This window comes from Nicotiana attenuata, chromosome 8 (assembly GCF_001879085.1).
Source record: "Nicotiana attenuata strain UT chromosome 8, NIATTr2, whole genome shotgun sequence".
Taxonomy (NCBI): Eukaryota; Viridiplantae; Streptophyta; class Magnoliopsida; order Solanales; family Solanaceae; genus Nicotiana; species Nicotiana attenuata.
In genome coordinates this window covers 24,452,464-24,472,408 of record NC_031996.1, presented here as the reverse complement: position 1 = coordinate 24,472,408, position 19,945 = coordinate 24,452,464, and the positions used below count along the sequence as shown (strand labels likewise).

Genomic DNA, 19,945 nt, shown 5'->3' with positions numbered 1-19,945 from the left:
AAAAAGAGAGAGATCCCAGTTATCGGGAACACGTGGCAACATCATCCTTTCACGCTGGAATCTGTCTACAAATTCCCTGAGCAACTCTGTATCCCCTTGTTTAATTTTGAAAATGTCTTCCATCCTCTTTTCAACTTTCTGAGTTCCCGAGTGAGCTTTTATAAATGAATCTGCAAGCTTAGCAAAAGAATCAATAGAATTTTCAGGTAAAAGAGAGTACCATGTCAGTGCTCCCTTCGTGAGTGTTTTCACTTTCTTGCTTGGTCAAGTCATTGTCCTTTACGCTAGTTGTAAACGCAGTTACGTTATCCCGCGGATTAGTTGTTCTATCGTACTTCGAGATATCGGGCATCTTGAATTTTTTTGGAATTGTCAAAGGAGCGGCAGTTGGCTTCCAAGGTTGTTGAAAGTATTTTTCCATATCTATTCCCTTGATTACAGGCGGTACACCAGGTATCTACTCTATGCGATCGCTCTGTTCCTTGAGCTGCTTCTGCAAAGTTAGTACTAAACTTTGTAAATCAGAGTTAACTGGGCTACCTGATCCTCCATCACGAGATTCGCTGGGAGTTCCTCCGCTGCCTGAGTTAACGAGTCCTGAGCGGGGATTTTCTACGGTTGCATTGTTGTTTGGAGGTGGAGTTGGTGGTATAGTCGGCAACCTGCTGACAAAAGCTTGAAGAGCATTGTTGACCTGTTGGGCGATTAATTGCTTCAACGGTTCATCAATAGCTTGAACGTTTTCACGCTGCTCATTCATATTTGATTCAGATCCGTCAGGAGTCCCCTCTCGAGACTGTCGAGGAGAGTTTCGTGGTGAGGGGACTGGAGTTCCATCTCCTTGTTGATTTAGTTTATTCAACTGATGTTGCTGAGTTTGTTGGTTTTGTAAATTTTGTTGGCCGTTGTCGTTGACGTTCGACATGATTTTTTTAATAGAAGAATAGATTTGGAAAGTAAGGAGATTATGAGGTTCCCTGTAACGGAACCAATTTGTTTAACCAGAAAATAGGAATTTCGATCAAAACTTATTCTAGAAGTACTCGGGCTTTTGATAATCAAATAAAAGAATACCTTTGTAATGAAAAAGGAAAAATTAGAACGAGAAATAGTGAAGCAATCGGTACAAAGCAAAATAAATAAGTATATTCCAATAATAATCAGAACGTGTCCATACAATGTCATTTCTCCCTCTTTTATAGCTATTTCTAAGTACAACGTCTCTTCCTTCTCATAATCGAGTCATAATGAGCAATTAATGATATTAATGAAAAGTTATATTTGGCAATCGTAACTGTTTCATGAAGATTCTGTAAAGTTTCTAATCATTCATACTCATTAATTGAAGGTTAACGAATCTGTACTTTTTGCTGTCTTGATTCATTTCATTGATATCTCTTCAAATGATAAAGAGACCCGAGCAACCGTTTATTCTTGTCTCTTAGACGCCTTGCTCGTACCTATTTAGACTCACGTCTCTTTTAAGTATTCTTCTCCAGCTGTCACTTTTCTACTGATCCACATGTCTTGCTACGTCAGTCACATAATTAATTACAAGTGTAATTTTAATTTTCTCCAATAGAAAAAAGAATTAACATTAGACTTTAAAAGGTTACTTTAGTCAATATACAATCTGTTTCTAGCCAAAATAGACGTCTCATATTTGTTTGAGACCCTTTATGTAAGAATACAATTGAAAACCAGTTGAGTTGCATCATGCATGAAATATATATATATTTTTTTTGGTGCAACATGCATGAAATATTAAATATATGTATGTTATAATTAAAATAAGAATAAAATAGTGTAGTTTTGTGGCAGAAAATAGAAAGAAATATATAATTAACACATCTGGTACAAACTTGTTCTTATGTAGATTACATTATAGTTTTGTTATACAAAATATGAGAGTATGAAGGTACTTGTAACATTTGACATTATAAAGAAAGTATGTATTACAGTCAAGCCTCCTATAACATTCATCCTTTATAACAACGTTTCATTATAACGGTCAAGTTTTCTTTGGAATCAATTTTTTATGTTACTCTCTCCGTTTTCAAATTAGATAAGGTATTTTTCTTTCTATTCTGTTCCAAAATAAATGACACATTTCATTTTTAGCCTTTAAACTTGACAACAAGTTTCAAAAGTTTCTTTTTTTTTTTCTTAAACTCCGCGCCGAATCAAACTACCTCATCTAAATTGAAACGAATGGAGTATAAAATAACATTGTATAGCCGCTCTTAAAATAATAGCCGAAAAATATATATTTTTGTATATATATATACACACACACACACACATTCAGTATGTTATACAAAAATCATACAAATTTTATACACTTTTTGGCTACTGAATATAAATAGTTTCTGGCATGGGCTAAAAGTGATAATACACCTATAATATATGTTTTCTATAAGAGCACTTCACTATAGCAGTCAAATAGTAACAGAACAAACAATGGTGTTATAGAGAGGTTTGACCGTATAAGTTAAAATAGTAAAGAAGGTATGTGTAATTCTCCTTATTACAACAACAACATACCTAGTGTGTAATCCCACATAGTGGAGGTCTGGGGAGGGTAGTATGTACGCAGATGTTACCCCTACCTTGTGGAGATAGAGAGGATGTTTCCCGTAATTCACCTTATTCTTTATTAATAAAATACCATTGAGCTATTAACATTACTCCTTTACATTAACAAAATATGGAGGCCTACAAAGCTAAATCTAACTCATATACTTATAACTTTCTGTAATATCAAAAACAATTACAATCTTGGAATTCATAACCTTCCCATTACATAAAAAAAGGTTACCCCTTTCTGTATATCTTCTTGTTTCTACAGGATTCATATCGCCGATCCAACTTATTTTAGACTGAGCCTTTTTGTATGTCTTCCTGTTTCTACAGGATTCATATCGCTGATCCAACTTGTTTCAGACTGAGGCGTCGTAGTCGTCGTTGTTCTATATCTTAAAGTTTCCTCCATCAGTATTAGTACCTTGAGAAATAGATAACCAAAGTAAAGAAACAGTAATAGATATAAGCCCTGTCCATATATATACAATTGTTGGCACTCTTCCTCTTCTTCCCATCAATCCTTTAGCAAATGGATATAAATGAGACAACACCCAAAAACTGAAAAATGCACCACCAAATAGCCTATTCCATTGTGGTATCACACTGTATACTGTCCTTGCAATTCCAATAACAATTGCTATTAAATTCACCACCAATATTGTCAATGGAAGTATAAATAAACTTGTCCATTTCACTATATGTAAATCAGCATATATGTCTACATCCTCATCACCGGCAGATTTCGATGTCAATGTAAACGATATCTCAACGCCTGCTACAACTTTTAAAAGTCCCTGAATTACAGCAGCAAAGTGAGCACTCGTGCCACCGATGAGCCAAAACTGCTCGTTTCGCCATAGTTCCTCAAGGGCTATACCAGACCATTTGACTTCAAGAAGTGATATGAGAACAAGAGTGACAGTAATGAGTAACAGGTAGGAAAGGAACGGTATGCTTAAGTTTGATACGATGAATTGTCCGCTGAAGAGGCAAAGTGCTGGAATGAAACAGTAGACAACAAGGAAGATTGAGGTAAAAGGGTAGACACCAACATTGAAGTATGCAACGCGTTGTAAGAACTTAAGACGCGGGCTGGCTAGAGCTGGATTGTTACGAGAGTAGAAAATCTCGACTGAACCAGTTGCCCAACGAAGCACCTGGTGCAAACGATCTGTCAAGTTGATAGGTGCAGTGCCACGAAAAGCATCTCGTTTCGTTATACAGTAGACAGATCGCCATCCACGATTGTGCATTCTGTATCCAGTGACCACATCCTCTGTCACTGATCCATAAATCCATCCTATTCTATCTCCCCATTCTGTTTTGTCCTCAAACCTATGAATCATAAAGACATAAATAAGTGGAAAATAGCTAACAAGTTGATACAACAACAACAACAAACACAGTATAATCCTTCATAGTAGGGCTGGGGAGGGTAGCGTGTACGCAGCCTTATCCCTACCTTGTCGAGATAGAGAGGTTGTTTCCAGTAGACCCTCGGCTCAGGGAAGCATAAGCACCACATTAATAAAGAGAAAAACAAGAAGCGCAACAACAAGAAGATATGTAAAAGCAGCATAAATAACAACCAGATAGTAAGATGAACGAAATGAGAGAAACAACAGGTAGTCATGACTCATAGGATAGCTAACAAGTTGATAAGAATCCAAAAATTAAGTAAAATCGTATAAAGATTCTTCTTATTACCAGCAAGAGATGACTGCAATAGCCTCAGCTACAGTTGGTGCATCTAGTGGAGGACGCGGGATGAGCAAGGCGCCAGGTGGCCGGCCATTTTTAACAGTAATGTGATCGGCTAGAGGCCGTCCTTGAAATTCAGCTACTGCTATTGACTCAACGAACATCGTCGAATTTCCAAATTGCTTTGGCAAGTTCAAGTCAGGATGTCCTGTTAAAGGTTGTGAATCATCATCTAAGTCTGATGGCATAGTAATACTTTTAGCTTGTTTCTTGTTTTTCCCAAGGAAGCCAGTGTACTCATTAGCTCGTGGAGGGTGGAAACCATAGAGCGCATAGCGCCTGAACATACATCCAGTCCCGACGTATACAGGACCTTGTAGACCATCTAAGGCTCTCATATTTCCTGTCATCAAATAAAAACAAAGGTCATGAGAAATGAGGATTTTTTACTACTACACATATCGCGAAAACAATGTAATGCACATTTCTTACCATCAAAAAACACAGTGTTATGGTTAGCATATCGATCAGAGGGATCAATTCCTTCGAATCTTTGAGGGAATTGTAAGTAGCAAATACGATCACCACCTCGATCCATCATGTAACACATACCCTCTTGAATGGCCATGGAGTTATAGACGTAATGATCACAATCCAAGTTGAGTATAAATGGTCCATTTGAAAGAATCGCAGAAGCTCTCACCAAAGCATTCATCGCTCCTGCCTTCTTATTATGATCATAACCTGGCCGTTTCTCACGAGACACATACGCAAACATGGGAATTCGGATGTCAATACCGGTGAAATCTAATTGCTTTTCATTGGGACCTCCCATTATTGGATCATTTTCCGGCACCTTGCTCATTATCTACAAGGAGAAGAAAAGTACTACAGTCAAACTTCTCTATAACAACAATCCTCTATAGCATCACTTCATTATAACAACCAAGTTTTCTTATTGCAACCAATTTTTCATGTTATACTATAATATTTGTTCTCTATAACAACACTTCGCTATAGCAGCCAGAAAATATTCGGAACAAACGAGGCTGTTATATAGAGTTTTGATTCTATAGTCAAATTTCTCTATAACGACTCTTCGCTATAGCAGCCAGAAAATGTTCGAAACAAACGAGGATGTTATAGAGAGGTTTGACTGTACAGTCAGATTTCTCTAACAACAATCCTCTATAGCAACACTTCATTTTAAATGCTAACTTTTTTTCAAACCAATTTTTCATGTTATACTATAACATATGTTTTCAATAACAACACTTCGCTATAGCAACCAGTAAATGACCAGAACAAATGAGACTGTTATAGAGAGGTTTGACGGTAGATGTCCAAAAGATGACTTGAAAAACAAAGATTTCATTAAATAAGTTCATGATAATAAAGGCAGAGAAGTCTGTAAAAGAATTTAGTATTACTTGCAAAATTCCGGCATGATCTCCTTTAGAGTGATCCGCAATAGGACTAAACCAAGTGCCAGGCCAATGTGTGCCATCAGCCATCCAAGTTGCCTTTTGAGCTTTAACATCTTCCCCTCCATTATTCTCTTTTGCAAGTTCCTTATCCTTCATTTCTTCTTTCAAGTTATACATTTCGCATCTTTTGCGTATGACTTCTGGTAAACCGTTGATCCTGACCTTGAACTCATCGTATTCCCTCTTGATCCAACGTCGATCCTTCACAAAATCAGGACGCTTCTTGTTTTTCGTTGGATCTGTCTTCTGACTGAAGTAACTGTCTGGATTCCTTGGCTCAATGTTATGTTTTCGACAAAATGGCACCCAAATCTTTAGTTAACCAGCAGAAATACAAGCATCATTAGTATTATATTCCATCCAATGAAGCAAAAAATTACTGAAAGTTCTCTATATTTTCTACTGGTATAAGATTCTCTAATATGGCAAAAAACCTCCTAAAAGCATAGGACTTAAAGTACACATATTAACAGACAAAAATAAATTTCCAACTAAAGTAAACGTACTACCATGACTAGCTAAAATTTGATCAAAATTCTAATCTGAATAATTACTAAAAAGAACAGGCCGGTGTACAAAGCATCCCGCATTCACACAGGGTTCGAGAAAGGGCTGCATCCAAGGGGTGTTATATAGACAGCCTAACCTAATGGAAGCATTAGTGGCTGCTTCCATGGCTCGCTATGTTGCTCGGACTCTCCGAAAATGTCGCCGGGTGCGTGTCGGATACTCCAAAAGTAGTGTATTTTTGTAGAATCCGACACGGGTGCAATAACATTTTGGAGAGTCCCTGCAACATAGATAGCTCGAACCAGTGACCTATAGATCACACAGAGACAACTTTACCTTTGCTCCAGCGTTCCCCTTCAATCGGAATAATCACTAAGTAGATATTATTATAATTTAAGGTAGACAAGATGAACAAAAATATTTAACCTGAGCAAAGTTGACAGCCTCAGCCATAGCTTCAAAAGTAAGAATAGCACCACCATCATCAGAAATATAAAGAGATAGTTTCTCAACAGGATATTCAACAGCAAGAACTGAAAGTATAGTATTAGCAGTAACAAGAGGAGGTTCTTTATCAGGATCAGCTGTAGAAATAAACACATCAACTCCTGGTAAATCTGATCTACCATGAGGATTCGAAGGCGACGGGCTTTCGAATTTTTCTTTAAGGGCAGCTAAATCAGCAGATCTGTTAATGGGGTTAAATTTTGGAAGAATATCAAGAAGCCATGAAAATGCAAACCATAGTTCACATACTATTGACATTCCCCATAGCCACATTGCATCATAATTTGGATTTTGGACTCGCCATGTCAAAAAACAAATTAATGCCACTAGCCGGATAACAATAAGTAACCTGAAATTGGAACAGAAAAAATAGATCAGAAAACAACCACAAGATGAAACTCTTAAAACCTGAAATCTCCAATTATACGTGCACTAAGCTCCCGCTATGCGTGGGGTCCAGGGAAGGGCAGGACCACAAGAGTCTATTGTACGCAGTCTTATCCTGCATTTCTGCAAGAGGCTGTTTCCACGGCTCGATCTGTGAGCTCCTTGTCACATGGCAACAACTTTACCAGTTACGACAAGGCTCCCCTTCACACATATTACACATGAATTATATATTATACCCCGCTGGTTATTTTTAGTTTAAGTGATTGGGTCGACTGCTGTTTAGGTTAATTCTTCAAAAATACTCTGATGCATGTTTACATTTTTTGAGCGAAATAATAATAACTTCTTCATTTTATGATTATTACCTATGTTGCTCGAACTCTCCGAAAATGTCGGGGTGCGTGTCGGATCCTCCAAAAATTATGTATTTTCGAAGGATCCGACATAGGTGCGGCAACTGTTTTAGAGAGTTCGCACAACATAGATTATTACCATGAATCACAATTTATATAAATTTCTTTTGTTAACAAATATAAGATTCAAACCTGTAGGGGCTAATAATCTCAGGTGGGACTTTGCTTTTTCTTGTAAGTGGTTTCCATGGTTTGTCCATAAAATCAGACATACTCATTCCAGTATCATGATCATATGATCCTTCATCTTGTTGCCAAAATGCATTTCCAATACCATATTTTCCTTTAGTTTCGAAAAGCCAACGATTATGATCAAAATCTTGAGTTTGGCTCCTTAGTAACATCGATTTATTATTCGATTTCAATACAGACATCCTACGATCCAAACCCGATGCATTTCCACCACGCGCACCACCACCAAAACCACCATCATCATCTTCGCCTCCACGACTACTCATTCTCCTTTGGGATTCGGTCCTGAATCTCGACGAGCCATATGGTCCAGGACCATCTGGCTTGTCACCATTTGCATCAGCCCCTGGTTGGTTATCTGGGGTTGGTGGCATCATTACAGTGTAGTTAATAAAATCATTTTGACTGTCCCCCGGGACGTCTAGATCATCGTCCCGGGATAGGCTCACGACGCGTCCACTGGACGTGCGTCGTGAGAATTTGACCGCTTGAGGTGGTCTGTTCGAGGAATCTACTTTTCTTGGATTCGAAGAAGTCGCCATTGCAAATATTTTTCTTTTTTATTTTTTCTTGTATGCTATGATTCTTTGAAAATTACTGCCAAGAAGAGGTCTGTATTGACATCTTCATGGCTTTTCATGCAATGAATTATGAAAAACATAAAAGAATCGTTAGTAGAATGCACTGTTTTAGTTTTTACCAATGAGATATGGTAAAGTTGGAAAAGGGAAAAAAACAGTGCATTCTTGATATTCCTAAAATTTTGTTCTTGATTTTCAGTGGTTTCAAAGTTTCTTATCACTTTTTAACAAACATCTCTCCACATTTTACTCTTAGCCTCTTCTTCTCTTATCTACCCCCCCCNNTACCCCCCCCCCCCCAAACCCAAAACACACACACACAAAAAAAAAGACAAACCAAAAATAATCCCCTCTTTTTTTTTCTCAAATAAAGAAGGTTGTAAATTTAGCAAGAAAAAGAAAGGCTAGGAAAAAATGCATGCCGAAAAGAATTACTACTACTACTTATTATGAAAGACAATTTAGCTCGTGATTTCCCCATTGTTAACTAATCAATTCTATTGTTTCTTTTGAATTCACTTAAATTTATTAGCTATATCAATTTTGGGATCTAATTTAACTAATAGAATCTTCGGATTCCTACTAATCCTTTCTTAATTATATTCCCTCTCTCGAGCATTAAAAAAGACAGCACAGTGCACGAAGCATCTGCATTGATGCGTGGGAAGTGTTGCACCCAAGGGCGTAGGCACCTTATCCACTTCATCAAAACAATTAGTAAATATGTATCTATAGATAAAAAAAAAAGTATTTGGTATAAATATGAAAAATAATACCGCTTTTAGTTATGGTGTTATTTATTTGTTCACTTCTTCAAATATTGACATCGCTTACAAAAATTTCTGCTTACGCCACTGGCTATACCCCAAGGGGTGTGATGTAAACAGTCTATCATAATACAAACATTAGTAGTTGTTTACATGGCTCAAATTGGTAACCTATATAGGTCATACGGAGACAACTTTATAGTTACTCTAAAGTTCTCCCGACATAATAAAAAAAAATTACTAAGTAGCCCAATATGATTGCTGGATTAACATATCTCTAAACTCAATACAATAACCCAACAATCTTTGATTCCTAAAATAATTGACATGTCGTTTAACTAACGAATCCCCTTAAATTCCCTCTATCGAGTTCAATTCTAGTTAAGGGACGAATTATGCTCATAAAGGTCTCTCTTAATTACTAAGCCCCCGTTTGGCCATGAGTTTTGCCAAAATAAATTTGGGATTTATTTTCAAAATTCATGTTTGGCCATAAATTTTGTCCACATTTGGCCAAATGCCAAATCTGAAATCCCAAATGAGCTGATTTTGGGCCAAAATCCCAAAACTTGAAAATTATATAAATGTTTTTCCAAAATAAAGTTGGAAAATATGTTTTGAAAACGTATGTCCAAACACATTTTCATCTTCAAACCAAACTTCACCCAAATCAGATTTTTCAAAATAAATTTTGGGATCTATGGCCAAACGCTAGCTAAATCAATAAAATCGATCACAAACAAAACCAAGTCAAGCAAATACTAATGATATAATGGTACATAATAAAGGGATCAAAACTGCACATTTTAATTAATCCAAGATTAAATGTGCTTATCCAAATATCATAAGGACCAAAACTAAAATCTATCAATATTTGAGGGATTAAAGCCAAAATATCCCTAAGTATTTATATATTCTGAATATTCTTCCCATAAAAACCACTTGCCAAAGAGAACCTCATTCCGTTAATTTATTCAGTCTATAAATTATAACGCTTCTCTTACCTTAAACAGTAGCATTCTCTATTCTTCGTCTTCTTCATCTGCTTTTCAATTATAGCCAAAAAAAACCTCTTTTAAACCCTAGCAGATCTCTCAAAAAATGGGCGAAAATTGCAAAACATTTCCGAAACTCCCAATCCCAGGCAAACGAAACATCCTAATTACTAGCGCTTTGCCTTATGTCAATAACGTTCCTCACCTTGGCAATATTATTGGATGTACGTACAACTTTATTTATTTATTTGTTTATAGCTTTGTTTTTTTGGTTTTTTTTATTTTTATTTTGGAATTGGAAAAATTGATTTTTTTGGGTGGAATTTGTAGGTGTATTGAGTGCTGACGTGTTTGCGAGATACTGTAGACTTAGAGGATACAATGCAATATACATGTGTGGTACAGATGAGTATGGGACTGCTACAGAGACTAAAGCTTTGGAGGAAAATTGTACTCCTAAGGAAATTTGTGACGAGTAAGCAAAATTTATTTTGCATTTGCCTTTTTTAGTATGGAATTTAGGTGCCTTTGGTGTAAAGGGCAGAATTTAAAATGCTTTATGATATTTTGACTATTAAATATTAATAAGGTAGATTGGAATAAATTAATAATGTCCGGTCTTGGTGGATAGAGTTACTCGCTACCTATTGTTGGTGGGAGCAGGCATTCTGTGGAATTAGTGCGCACAAGCTGGCGGTTATGAAAAGAAAAGATTACTAATGTCTAAATGTTAATATAAGTAAGCAGCAAGAGTAAGAAATTGGGATATTTGGAAAGGAAAATGATTTCCAGCTGAAACTTGAATGAAGTGATTTCGGTGGAAAATATTTTCCACAACTAAAATGACTTCATGGACGAAAACATTTTTTGTCGTACTGACAGATGAAATGGCCTTTCCCCCCAAATAATACTTTTGTTGCAATTGAGGAAATTCAGTGGGTGAGATAGGTGTTGGGGAAGGCATAAAGTACTAATAGGTGTGAAATTTTGTTAGGCTTCTCTTGTTTTACCGGTAAAGATTAGATTTTTATTACTAATTTAGTAGTCAATTGTTGCAAGTATCTTTTACTTACAGATTTCCATTTAGTAATAGGTATTAAGTTCTTGGGTTTATCATGTTTTTATGGTAAAGATTAGATTTTTATTGGTAGTGATTATAAAATTAGCTCTAGTATGTGCTTTTATTGTGCGAGGGTGAGCATTGGAGCAATGATAGAGTTGCTCCTTTAGTGACCTACAACCTGAGCTGCTCGGACACAGGTGCGGGTGTTTGATACGGGTGCGGATCTAAAGGTCGGATCCTTCAAGATGTAAATTCTAGGATTCGAAGATACGGATCCTAGTACGGATACGGGTGCGGGGATCCGGCTAAAAATAATTCAAGAAATAAAATATAAAAATATCTCTAAATTATGAGAAATTTTGTGGAATATTTACTTATAGCTTGTAAAGTGTGGATTTCTTTTTTATTCTCAAGTTCTAGGTAAGTAAAGGATTGATTTTCTGGATAAATTATTCTATTTTCTTTAAATTTAGCCTAGTTTTGGTTCTGATTTCTGAGATCAAATTGTATCTCGTCTCTAATTTTTTCGTCCGTCGTGGTCAAAGTACCCAAAATCGTTTGACCAGATCCGGTATGGATCCTATACCCACACCCATACTAGTGTTGTATCGACACGGATGCGGCACCTAAACTGCCGTGTCGGGGCAACTTAGCCTACAAACACGGTTTTGTCCCTTTGGGCTTTAACCCAAAAGACACCTCAACAGATGAATCCTTATCTTGTTCTTATATGACCCCTAACTTTCTCCCCCAATTCCCATGTATAATTTGCCCAAGGAAAGTTTCACAGCGAACCCCTAGCGGCTCGTGGGCTGTTACATTTACTTTGACAGAGATGAGGTTCTTGTCAAGCATATTACGTATACCTAGAGACATTAGACGAACAAATGGCTCTTCTATTAAAAATATCGAGTTTTTCTCTCAAGAAATATGTTGAACACGGTGGTCTTTGTGTCTTTGTGATGTTAAGTACGCCGCAGGTAACATATTAAATAATTGGCTAAGTTTTCCCAATTCATATATTATGTTTTGGACCAACTGACCAAGGAAATTAATTTTAAGTCTCGTTAGGTTTTTAAGCTTCCAAGTTATCCTTTTTCTTATGTTTATTGAAGTGTTATATTGACAGAGCTAAAGATATTTTAATCCAATTGAAGTCCAGACAACAGCAAATGATGTACCAGTATGAAATTTGTAGGTTTATATAACAAAAAATAGCAGTTAAATGTTTCTGTAGACTTTTTCACATGATTATTCCAAGAGCTCCAAAAGAGGCGGGCTAAAACATCATGGTTAAGACACCTTCAGGAAAGGAGTTGAAGAATAAAATTTACCTTTCATATACTTGGTTTGCCTTTTGAAAATTAAAGTTTGCTTTCTTCTGAGTCCTTGTAATTCATCCTTTTACTTTATTCGGTTGTGAGAGATGTAATTTTTAACCAGAGGGAGTCAACATGAACACAACCCCATTTCACAATTCCTTTCTCCTCTTATTGGCTTTGCAGATATCATGCTATTCATAAAGAAGTCTATAAATGGTTTGACATAAGCTTTGATGAATTTGGACGCACATCAACGCCACAGCAGACAGAAGTTTGTCAAGCAATTTTCAAGAAGCTCTTTGAGAATAATTGGCTTTCTGAGAATACAATGCAACAGGTACCGGATTGTAGTATGGATTATTTCCCTGGAAATTAGCTTTTGCAACTGTTGTTTGCCTCGATTGCTACGCGTTTAGCATTAGCTTTGTTGGCTTCCTACCGTACACGTGAACACACTAGAATTTAGTCCATTCCAACATAAGAAGCGACAAGAAATGTCATTGAATCCAAGGAAACTCACCAAAAACATATGTATGATTTCAAGTCATCAAGCTTTTAAATACTTCTTTAATTGAAGTTGCACGGACCACAGCTGTAGCGTAGTTGACATTTCCCCAGCTGAAGTTCATTTTCTTATGCAGCTTTACTGTGACACTTGCAAAAAGTTCTTAGCTGATAGACTTGTAGAGGGTAACTGTCCAACACCAGGTTGCAACTATGATTCTGCACGAGGAGATCAATGTGAAAAGTGTGGGAAACTTTTAAATCCCACAGAACTAATGGAGCCAAAATGCAAGGTTCGCACTTCGTCTCATATTCTGTTAGATGCATATTCATTACTAGGTTTAATTTTATATGCTTTCGTCTTAGCAGGTGCATATTCTTTACTAGGTTTTATGTTGTATACTCTCATTTTAGTTAAACACATCGGTTTCTTGAAAATGAGTGCAAATTCCTTCAGCAAGATATTTGATCGTTTGTTTGAGCTGAATCACATGATTTGCAGACGATTAATTTTCTTGCAATGGAATTGATGTACGAAGGATTGGAAGCACAAAAGTTCCTCATAATCTTATTCATATATTGGACTAAGAGTATAAGGATGTTTAGAAAGTTTTATGGACTCATATTTGACTAAAAATATGGATGTGGTAAATTAACTAACTGCTTAAGTCTTTGCTTGGTTACTCAACAGGTTTGTCGCAACACTCCATGTATCCGAGATACAGACCATTTGTTTCTTGAGCTCCCTTTGCTGAAGGATAGATTAGAAGCATATGTCAACAACATGTCAGTGGCTGGGGGATGGAGTCAGAATGCTATCTACACAACACATGCGTGGCTTAGAGAAGGACTTAAACCAAGATGTATAACTAGAGATTTGAAATGGGGGGTTCCAGTACCACATGAAAAATACAAGGATAAGGTTGGTTGATTGAAAACGATTGATTGTAACTCATAACTTTGTGATTGTTAGTCCACATCCGGCTATAAATTCTATTCTGTTGATTTTATTTGAAGTTCACAAAAATTGTTATCTAAGATCTTAGCTTCACGACAATATTCATTTGATTGGTAATTAGGTTTTCTATGTGTGGTTTGATGCTCCTATTGGATATGTTTCAATCACCTCATGCTATACAACCGAGTGGGAGAAGTGGTGGAAGAATCCAGATGATGTGGAACTGTATCAGTTTATGGGCAAGGACAATGTGCCTTTTCACACTGTAAGTTCTAAAAATCTTTGAAATTCTTTGCTGGTAGCCTACTAATTTTGTGAAGTTAGGGGGTTTGTAATTATTTTGTATGTCCAGGTAATATTCCCATCTACGCTTCTCGGAACTGGTGAAAACTGGACGCTTATGAAAACTATCAGCGTAACAGAATATTTGAACTATGAAGCAGGTTAATTAGAAATTAGTTGAGCGTTGCAATATGTAATTGCTTCTTGAAACTTTAGTTAGGAGATACTAGTTAATATTACATTATTCCATGTTTTCTGACTTGATAATCTTTCCCTTCTCTTTTTTGGTTGTCCTAATCAGGCAAATTCTCTAAGAGCAAGGGTATAGGAGTTTTTGGTAATGATGCAAAAGATACAAATATTCCTGTAGAAGTATGGAGATATTACTTGCTGACAAACAGGCCAGAGGTAGGCCCATGGTGCTTTGACAATGTTTTTTGCTGTTCAATATTTCCCAGTTTTGTAATGCCATTCTATCACTAAATATTTTTGGTTATTCTAGGTCTCAGACACTTTATTTACATGGGCAGACCTACAAGCAAAGTTAAACAGTGAGTTGCTAAGCAACTTAGGCAATTTTGTCAATAGAGTCTTGAGCTTCATCGCAAAAGATTCAGGTATTTCAGCGACCTGTTCTTTTAGATATTTACATAGTTGTTCCCTGTTGATGGATTTTCTAGTTGTCAAAGTTGCTTCTCTGTTGGTATTTTGTGTTTTGCAAAAGTTTTGGCAGCTTATTTTGTTGTCTATTTTTTTGCTACAATCCCTCCGGTTTATGTATTAAAAAATGACGTGGTTTACTACATTGCTCATGTTTTTTCTGCTGTTAGTATCCCGTGCTTGTCTGATTGATTGCTACAAATCTCTATTTATGTTTCTTACAAATAAAAAAAAGAAGTCTCTTACTTGGCCTCATTGAATTGTGATACTAGTATTTTAGAAGCAGAAAACGTTAATAGAAAAGATATAAGATTAGAAAGCAGAAAAAAAAAAGATGAAGGAAGAAATTTTTTCTAGAGGAAAAGATGTTGGGTAACTTACTTGGGTGAAAGTAGTACATTTTGCTAATTGTCTAGATTCCTTCATATTTACCCGGGGAAAAGTCTTATCCCCTTTTCCCTCATATCTGTCAGATCTTTATTGACAATGCTCTCATACAGCTTCAGGTTATGGTTCCATTATTCCCGATGTTGAAGGAGCGGAATCACATCCCTTGACAAAGGCATTGGGTGAAAAAGTTGGAAATTACGTGGAGCAGTATATAGAAGCCATGGAGAAGGTGACTCATCCACCACGGGTTCTCTCAGTTTTAGTGAACTAGAAGTCATGTGATCTTATTTTATAAGTAAAGAAAAATAAAAAAAGAAAGAAAGAAAGAAAATGCCACGATAATAAAGTGACTCATCCGCCACGGGTGACATATTTTCTTGCAGCTTACTCTATTTTGATTGGTGCTCTTATTTCCAATGTTTGATAACATCTGTTGCAATTCGTCTAGGTTAAATTAAAGCAAGGCTTGAAGGTTGCGATGTCTGTTTCTGGTGAAGGAAACGGTTATCTGCAGGTAATCCTGTCAAATACTTTCTAGCTATCTGGGTTTTTGATCTATAACTGCTATGCGATGTGACTCTCATTTTAGATTAACTAGCTGAATTATCGAGCAAAAAAAAAAATTTTTAACTGAGGGAGATCTTTCATATCTTTCGAGATCCACCCTACAATATGGGGTAAAAAAGCCAAAATAAGTGATTTTAGCCCTTATAAAAAGAAAGCTGATTCTTGAACCCCTTTCACGCTCATGTCACGTCGAGGTACTGCAGAAAAAAAACAGCAAAATCCGATCCAATTTATAGTAATCGATTAGTTAACATGTTGGAAATTTTGAACTTTTCATGTGACAAGGGTAATGACCTATGGGTATTCTTATGGTTTCTGATCTCAAATTGCTCATCACATTGTATTTCTTTCTGTAGGAAAGTCAGTTTTGGAAACTTTACAAGGAAGATAGGCGTTCGTGTTCCATAGTGATGAGAACTGCTTGTGGTCTAGTCTATCTTCTGGCATGTCTTTTAGAGCCATTTATGCCATCCTTTTCACGTGAGGTAGTGTTTCTGTTGCCATCATTGCAAACTTGAACTTTGTGTTGATGCCATCTGTCTGTGCTTAGGTGTTTGATGCTTTTCCCTCTTGATTCACAGGTGCTTAAGCAGCTCAACTTGCCTCCTGAAACACAACTTTCACTGGCTGATGAAAAAGGTGACGTTGCCAATAGCAAAAGACCATGGAACATTATACCTGCAGGTCACAAAATTGGAACACCAGCACCATTGTTCAAGGAGCTGGTAATGCATTTCGGTCTTTTTTTACTGCATGTTTATTCATTCTTTCATTTGTTGGCTGGTTTATAATTGTTGTTGATGATAATATACAGAAAGATGAAGAAGTTGAATTCTACAGAGAGAAGTTTGCAGGAAGTCAGGCAGATAGGGCAGATAGGGCTCTGAAGGCAGAAACTGATGCCAAAAAGATGGCTGAACAACTGAACAAAACAAAAATATCAGGTTGGAATTTTTTCTTTTTCCATATTTTTTGACTTGCTGTGATGAGTTTATTTATTTCTACGACAGGGGTATGAAGAGTTTAAGGAGCCTTATAGTTTCTTTAGGCATAAATTTGTTAGCAAGCTTTGATCCTCCTCGAGGCACTTCTCGACTGTGCCTATTGACCACCTCTCTTTTGATCCTCTTGTTTTCTTAATACCAGACCTCTAACTCCTCATTGTCTCTGAAGATTTCTGGTTGGTTCCAAAGACTTAAGATTTTCAAGAATACATACAGATACCTTTTGCTTTCAAAAGAGACAAGTAAATCATCTATGCTTATGCATCTACCTTGGGATCCTGTCAGATTCCTATCTTAGTTCTACCTCAAGTCCGCCATGGTTGATGGCTGCAGTTTAGTTCTATTCTTGCATGAGAATCATATGGATTATGGCTTACTTTAGTTTTTCTATTTTGTGTATCAGATGGTAATAAGAAGGAACGTGCAAAAAAATCTTCTGAAACCAAATCTAAGGCCCCAGCCACTGTCGAAGGAGAAATTTCCATTAGTAGACTTGACATTCGCGTTGGTCTCATAACGAAGGCACAAAAACATCCTAATGCTGATTCATTGTACGTGGAAGAGATTGATGTTGGTGAAGCTCTGCCCAGAACTGTTGTTAGTGGCCTTGTAAACTATATTCCACTTGAGGAGATGCAGGTTTGGCTTCTCCACCTTTTGCAAGTATCAAATATAAAATGAGCTGGTGAATTTATTCTCAGTGACGTTTCCTTTTCAGAATCGGAAGGTCTGCGTTCTATGCAACCTAAAACCAGTTAGCATGAGGGGGATAAAGTCCCAGGCAATGGTTCTTGCTGCGTCTAATAGCGATCACACTAAGGTAAACTGTGATCTGTGCTTATCTCTCTGTCCATGTTATCTTGGTAAAATTGCTATGTACCTTAAATGTGTTTGTGTTTTTGAATACATTTTACTTGCTTAATACTGAAATAATGTCTACTGGCTAACATACTTTTCAAATGGAAAAGTTGAGTTTCTTGCTAAGGACGTCTACTTTCTTGCTTTGTTTTATTTCACTAGGTAGAAACATCGAAAAAGTGTTCCCTTGCAAGTAGCAAATATATTTGTGATAGTAGTCAACAGCGTTTTAAAAGGCGTGGGCCATGGGTATCTATTTTTTAATATTTCGTAAAATAATATAATTAGAGTAAATATTTTTAAATAGGTAAAATTGCATAAAAATTGAAGAAAACTATAAATAAGTGAAAAATATATATTGATGTGCTCCATCCCCACAAATATTAGTCAAAACAATCCATTATACACTACTTACCAGCATAAGTAACTTGAGTTGAAAAGCATAAAGTTTTCTACGTAGAGGAACAATAAGGATGATAACCTGCAATTTGAATTTTGAACTTGCTATTATAGAGGAGAATGAGCTTTCTTTGTATTTGCAAAAATAAATTAATTGTTCGTTTTTTGGGTGATAGTAGCAGACTAGCGGACAAGATAAAGAATTGAGAAAGACCATAAATTAGAGCTTCTAGTAATAAAAAAAGGTCTTGACTTTTAAATTTAATGTTTCAGTTCCTTTTTAAAACTTTTGAATAATTACAAGCCGACTTTTGAGAATTTGGGTACTATATTAAGGATTTATTCAGCAAATTTGGTTTTAATTTGAAAAAGTCTCTTTGGTTTACGCCTCACTACAAAAATGCGCTTCAGCGCCCCGGCGTATGCCCCGAATTGCTGTGCGTTCGCCTCTTGAGACTTTCGTCCCTCAACCATCGCCTCGGGGCATTTTTGGTGCGCCTCGCCCCGAAAACGCCTTTTAAAACACCAGTAATCAACAATAGTATTGAGCAACATGCTTTATACGACTAACATCTACAGTGTACTTATCCACTTGCCGATATTATATGTTTCATTGGATTTTTATTAGGATAGACTTTCTGATCATTTATCTGGATATTTGATGCAACGTCAGGTTGAATTAGTTGAGCCACCTAAAGATGCTGCAATTGGGGAACGAGTTACATTCCCGGGGTTTGATGGCAAGCCTGATGATGTCTTGAACTCTAAGAAGAAGATTTGGGAAACTGTTCAGTTGGATCTGCATACAAATAAGGAGTTGGTTGCCTGCTATAAAGATTTACCATTCACTACATCATCTGGTATTTGCAAAGTTGCATCCATTTCTGAAGGATCAATTAGGTAGACTGATTCTTTGGTTCATTTATTAGGAAAAAGGAATGTAATACCTTCCTTTGCTTTTAAAGTGTTTTCTTGTTTAGTTCTCTGATAGTTAACAAACTTACTGTTATCAATTGTTGGCAATATTACCACAGTTGCTAAAGTTTTGAATCAATTAATAATGGCACGTCGCGACTTCCTTTCCCTCAAACAGCACTAGCTAGAAGTACAATTTTCATTTCTGAAATTTTAATTATTTGATTCACTTTTGGAACAAGGATCTTTCTGTTATATACAACAACAAAAACTACTCACTAGAATTTCACTAGTGGGGTCTGGGGAGGGTAGAGTGTACGCAGACCTTACCCCTACTCCGGAGGGGTAGAGAGGCTGTTTTCGGGAGACCCTTGGCTCAGAGACAATAAATTCGTAACAACAACAGAAACCAAAAAAATAATATCAGCACCGTAAGAGATAGCAAATAAATGGAAGGGCAACAATAATGATGATAATAATAAAAATAAAAAAAACCGCAAACGGTCATGGACAAAACACGATCAAACTAGCCGATACAATGAGGAAAACGCCCGACTATCCCCTAAACTCAACCCTAGTTCCCGTCCTCCACACCTTCCTATCAAAGGTCATGTGTTATATATTGAAGTCGGAAGAAATTTGAAAATATTCCTTTTTTTTTTGGTTTTTTGGCTATTAGTCCTGGACTATTTTAAGGAACTTTTTTTTTTGGGTTAAAAAGGCTAATTAAGGAACTACAACTCTTGAGTAAGAAACTTACTGGGTAGTGGGAAATGGGGATCGTTAACTCTAAGAGCACACTCTGATAAAGTAACCTACATATAGTATCATTCTTAATGATAACAACAACAACAACCAACCTCAAATAAGTTTGGGTCGGCTATTCATCATGAACTG

The 19,945-nt window shown here is 36.5% G+C and overlaps 2 protein-coding genes across 2 annotated transcripts; one reads left to right on the top strand and one right to left on the bottom strand.

The window, feature by feature from the left end:
- On the bottom strand, positions 2,631–8,556 carry LOC109231073 (cellulose synthase-like protein D1). The gene is made up of 6 exons (XM_019396617.1): positions 7,724–8,556; positions 6,708–7,137; positions 5,715–6,083; positions 4,777–5,152; positions 4,291–4,687; positions 2,631–3,918 (listed from the first exon to the last, which is right to left on the bottom strand). The coding sequence occupies exons 1-6, from the start codon at positions 8,323–8,325 to the stop codon at positions 2,970–2,972; spliced, it is 3,123 nt and encodes a 1,040-aa protein (XP_019252162.1). The 5' UTR covers positions 8,326–8,556; the 3' UTR covers positions 2,631–2,969.
- Positions 10,082–19,216, top strand: LOC109231072 (probable methionine--tRNA ligase). Its single transcript, XM_019396616.1, has 17 exons — positions 10,082–10,350; positions 10,457–10,601; positions 12,695–12,848; positions 13,153–13,308; positions 13,707–13,937; positions 14,095–14,238; positions 14,326–14,416; positions 14,557–14,663; positions 14,758–14,872; positions 15,416–15,534; positions 15,754–15,819; positions 16,229–16,357; positions 16,454–16,597; positions 16,687–16,816; positions 17,280–17,515; positions 17,595–17,696; positions 18,807–19,216. The coding sequence occupies exons 1-17, from the start codon at positions 10,233–10,235 to the stop codon at positions 19,035–19,037; spliced, it is 2,418 nt and encodes an 805-aa protein (XP_019252161.1). The 5' UTR covers positions 10,082–10,232; the 3' UTR covers positions 19,038–19,216.

Coding starts and splice junctions, on each gene's coding strand:
- LOC109231073 (XM_019396617.1), bottom strand. CDS start 8,325: ATGGCGACTTCTTCGAATCCAAGAAAAGTAGATTCCTCGAACAGACCA. Junction 6,084..6,707: donor AGGCTGTCAACTTTGCTCAG/GTTAAATATTTT, acceptor GGTTAACTAAAG/ATTTGGGTGCCATTTTGTCG. Junction 3,919..4,290: donor ATTGCAGTCATCTCTTGCTG/GTAATAAGAAGA, acceptor TATGATTCATAG/GTTTGAGGACAAAACAGAAT.
- LOC109231072 (XM_019396616.1), top strand. CDS start 10,233: ATGGGCGAAAATTGCAAAACATTTCCGAAACTCCCAATCCCAGGCAAA. Junction 15,535..15,753: donor ATATAGAAGCCATGGAGAAG/GTGACTCATCCA, acceptor CAATTCGTCTAG/GTTAAATTAAAGCAAGGCTT. Junction 17,697..18,806: donor CTAATAGCGATCACACTAAG/GTAAACTGTGAT, acceptor ATGCAACGTCAG/GTTGAATTAGTTGAGCCACC.